The 3,899-nt window shown below is 31.2% G+C and overlaps 1 protein-coding gene across 1 annotated transcript; it reads right to left on the bottom strand.

Moving 5' to 3' along the window:
* Positions 1 to 676: 676 nt before the first annotated feature.
* On the bottom strand, positions 677 to 2,021 carry LOC128133387 (protein FAR1-RELATED SEQUENCE 5-like). Its single transcript, XM_052770786.1, has 4 exons — positions 1,647 to 2,021; positions 1,255 to 1,485; positions 907 to 1,161; positions 677 to 739 (listed from the first exon to the last, which is right to left on the bottom strand). The coding sequence occupies exons 1-4, from the start codon at positions 2,019 to 2,021 to the stop codon at positions 677 to 679; spliced, it is 924 nt and encodes a 307-aa protein (XP_052626746.1).
* Between the last annotated feature and the right edge of the window lie 1,878 nt (positions 2,022 to 3,899).

Below are 3,899 nucleotides of genomic sequence, written 5' to 3'. Positions count from 1 at the left end.
GTGATATTTTAGTAGTTATAATTTTACATTAACATTTGAAAAATTAAGTTATGTTAAAAAACGATGATTAACATTGATGGTATAGTTTTAGTGTATATTCAGTAATGATTCTAACTAACAAACATTTGTTAATATGCTATTTTACTATCAACATACAATCAGAATTTTTAATAATTAAAGTGAACATATCTATATTATATAATGATTGTTGGTGGGTTTATATCTTAAAGTATGTTGTTATTTAAATATTGAATAATAGCATAAACACTTACTTGAATTATTCCTAACATATTATACTTTAAATGCAAATTGTTTTATCTTAAACATAAGAGTATTTAACAATTTTCATATCATCAATATGTTGAAAATAATTAATGTATTTATGATTTTATTCATTATTGACTATACTTAAGGGTTTAAAGTCGACCATGGTTAAACTTATGACTAAAATTTACCCAAACGCAAACGTAAATCAATATATGATGTATAGTTGTTTTAAAAGTTAATCGTACAAACATTTGTTATTAAGATATACTACTAACAGCATACAATAAACTATGAATACTGCTTGGATTGTATATGACTATAGTATATAATGAATGATGGTTTTATAATTTCAAGAAAGGAAAAGTATATCTATTGTAAGTGCGAACTGTTTTAATCTAATAAAAGAGGTTTAAATGCCAGATAATATCATTAATCTGTTAACATTACCAAATTTGGCATTGCTATTATTCATCTATGAATAAAACAAAAACGTTAAAAATAATGAAAGTGGTTTAAGATAACATAACCTACTAAATCATAGAAACATATTCTTATTCATAAATGTAATAAAAAAGTAAAATCTATTGGGAAAACGACTGGGCAATTTTAAGCTGCTTTTGACTCTCGTGCAAGTCTTACTTTGCAAGTCCTCCAATTATGGTTAACATATTGATTGCAACCTGTGCACATTCTGGTTTTTTTCTTTGCAGCTGCAACGGCTTTCTCAATAACACTAACCATTCTTTTCTTAGTTCCACTACCTTTGGTACGTATAGATGCAGGTGGATGGATATTTATTTCATCAGGAATGCTGCGTATTCCAAGCATCCGAATAATTTCTTCTTCATCGTTATCAGATGATGTTTGGTTGGAACTGCCAAACTCCATTGCTGCCTGCTTCAATGTACGTGTTTTTTCAACCAATTCCAACAATTTCTCTTTGCTTCTTTTGTAATGATCCAAGCAGTATTCAATATTGCTTTATGCCTCTGTTAGAAGTTTAAAGGTGTCATCTTTTATTTCCGTGGCAACATGTTTCATGGAAGGCAAATGGCTGGAAATTGCATCCCTTCTCCATCTTGTTAGAGTATACTGCTCTGGAATCTCTTCAATATGGTTGTTTTTCAATACAACAAAAATATGACGACACAAAATGCCAGTACGTATGAAGTGATTGCATGAACATTTAACTTCTTTTTCAGGCAACTTTAGTTCAACCTACATTGTATAATAAAAATAATGTATGTTAGTAACTGATTGAAGTAACATATTAGTTGGTGGTTATTGCATAATATTGAAAAAATATATGTAATTTAAAAATAATGATATAATATACTTGTATGATGACTAATGAAAAGCGTTTAAACGATGAATATAACCTTGCATTTTATCTTCAACTGTTTGCTCTTATCCGTTTGTGTAATCATAACAACTTGCCACCCATCAATCTTTTCAACACTGTCGATAGAACAGTACCAGACTGCTTTAAATATTTCCTTTTTGACCTCATATAAACTTTTTTTAGTGTAAACCGCAGCTGCATGTTCTAGTAAGCCACTTGGAAGCGTCATTTCATGCTTTGCATTTTTTGTATCATGTTCTAGTTTTTGTTGAGCATTTCGTTGCTTTCCAATTGCGGTGTCGTAGTTCATCATGAAATAGATAAGCAAATTACCAGAGTTAGAGTATTTATTAAAAAATGAGTTCACGCTTTCAGACCTTGAAGTAGTTTTCATCAGATCGTGTAGTGACATGTCTTTAAAATAGGCTGGAATCCAAAGTTTTCGATCCCTGTACATGTCTTTGAACCATCTTTTGTCCTGTAGTTTGAATTTTTCTCATAAACAGTTTCCACCTTGATTCAAACACTTCAGGCTCGATATAGACATTCCAAACAAGCTTTGTAAAACGCTTACGAAAATCAGTGTTTTTCAAAAAATCGGCTGAAACCTAAAAAAAAAAATAGAAATTTATTAGATTAACTATGAATAAACAATATGTATGCTAATCGTTATTAAAAATATGTAAAACTGTGTAAATCATTGATGAATAAAACATGTTGCGTGTTAACTTAGACCAAAATATACACACCTTGGCTTGTAGTTTTTTCATAATGTGCCACATACATAAACGATGATTAGAAGTAGGAAATATTGCTTCAACGTCCTATAGAATTGCTGGATCTTGGTCTGTTAACACTAATTGAGGGTGTTTTACATGTGCTTTCAAAAAAGATTCGAGCAACCAACGATAAGATTCTATTGACTCGTTGCTTAACAAACCTGCCCCAATGTTTATTGAACGTTTGTGGTTATCAATGGCTGTAAACGGCACAAAAATCATTCCATACCTGTATCAAAAAGGTAATTAAAAACAGATTCAATATTGATTACAAAGTCAAAAAAACGTCAATATTCATATTTAAATAAAAAAATGTATAATGAGTATAAGAGCATACTTATTTGTTCGGAATGTAGCATCAAATGATATCACATCTCCAAACTCCTTGTAATATAACTTATCGGTTTCATCCGCCCAAAACATTGTGTTTAACACATTATCAACACATTTATACTCAAATGTGTAATTATGTAACTCATCTTTCCTCATGTTCATTTTGTCAACAACCAGCTGTGCATCCTTGTCACCTATAATGTTTCCCACCTTCCTTCTGAAATTTTTATAATCAATTGCTTCAGGGCCAACGTTTTCATAACCTCCTTGCAAACTAGCTTGTAACTTATGTGCCTTTGTTGCACCAATGTTAGATGTTGAAGAACGCACTATAAACTCCTTGTCTTTATAACTAAGTCGTCGTGCACGTTTGGAATACCGTCTTTCTTCTTTAGTCTCTAGGGGGTGGTTGTGATTCTCTTCAAACTCATATATTTTACAAGCATTAGTTTGCATATGTAACCTTTCAAACTTTATCAATGCCTCGCAGTCCGTAATTTTGAAGTTTGAGTTTCGTTTATTCCTTCCACTCCCCTCAGGATCCAAAGTGTCAGTTGATCTGTTAGGTATTTTACCCATTTTGTTGCACACTACATACCTTTTTTTAATGGTTTTGTCACCAAACCTCGTTACTGTATTTAACCTGACACCAAAACCTGCTTTATCTGCATATAATTTATACATTTCAACCGCCTCCTCTAATGATTGATATATAGCATCTACATCTGGCATAAAATCTTTAGGAACAATAGGTTTCCACAACTTGGTTTTCCCACCAGGCGGGTCAACAACATTACTATTAAATGATTCCTCTTCAGAATCAGTTCGATTTGTACCCGTTTTTTAAGACAACAAAAAACAATAATGCGACATGCAAGACCTGATATAAATTTCTATGAATTACGTATACATAAACTACATAACTTTATAATCATAATAAACGTCTGTGAAACAGTAACCAGAGCTGAATTGTTTACTTATTTGAGTCGTATTAACGCATAATCACCAATGATTATCAAACTTAATCAACATTGTATTAAACTTAAGAAAAAATCACCAACAAGGGACTCCTGTACAACGATATGTGATATGAACCAGCATTACGTAATTAATACATGCAACGTATATGACTAATCATATACAAATATGTACTCCGGTCTTATTCAACATATACAAAA

This window comes from Lactuca sativa, chromosome 4, assembly GCF_002870075.4.
Source record: "Lactuca sativa cultivar Salinas chromosome 4, Lsat_Salinas_v11, whole genome shotgun sequence".
NCBI classification, from domain to species: Eukaryota; Viridiplantae; Streptophyta; class Magnoliopsida; order Asterales; family Asteraceae; genus Lactuca; species Lactuca sativa.
The sequence above is the reverse complement of the archived record's forward strand: the minus strand, read 5'-3'. Positions and strand labels throughout refer to the sequence as shown.

Bases quoted from the DNA above. Each gene is read 5' to 3' on its own strand.
- LOC128133387 (XM_052770786.1), bottom strand. From the start codon at position 2,021: ATGTCACTACACGATCTGATGAAAACTACTTCAAGGTCTGAAAGCGTG. The intron at 1,486-1,646 runs GTTATATTCATC...TATACAATGTAG, and splicing joins AGTTGAAGATAAAATGCAAG to GTTGAACTAAAGTTGCCTGA. The intron at 1,162-1,254 runs GCATAAAGCAAT...ACATTGAAGCAG, and splicing joins CCTTTAAACTTCTAACAGAG to GCAGCAATGGAGTTTGGCAG.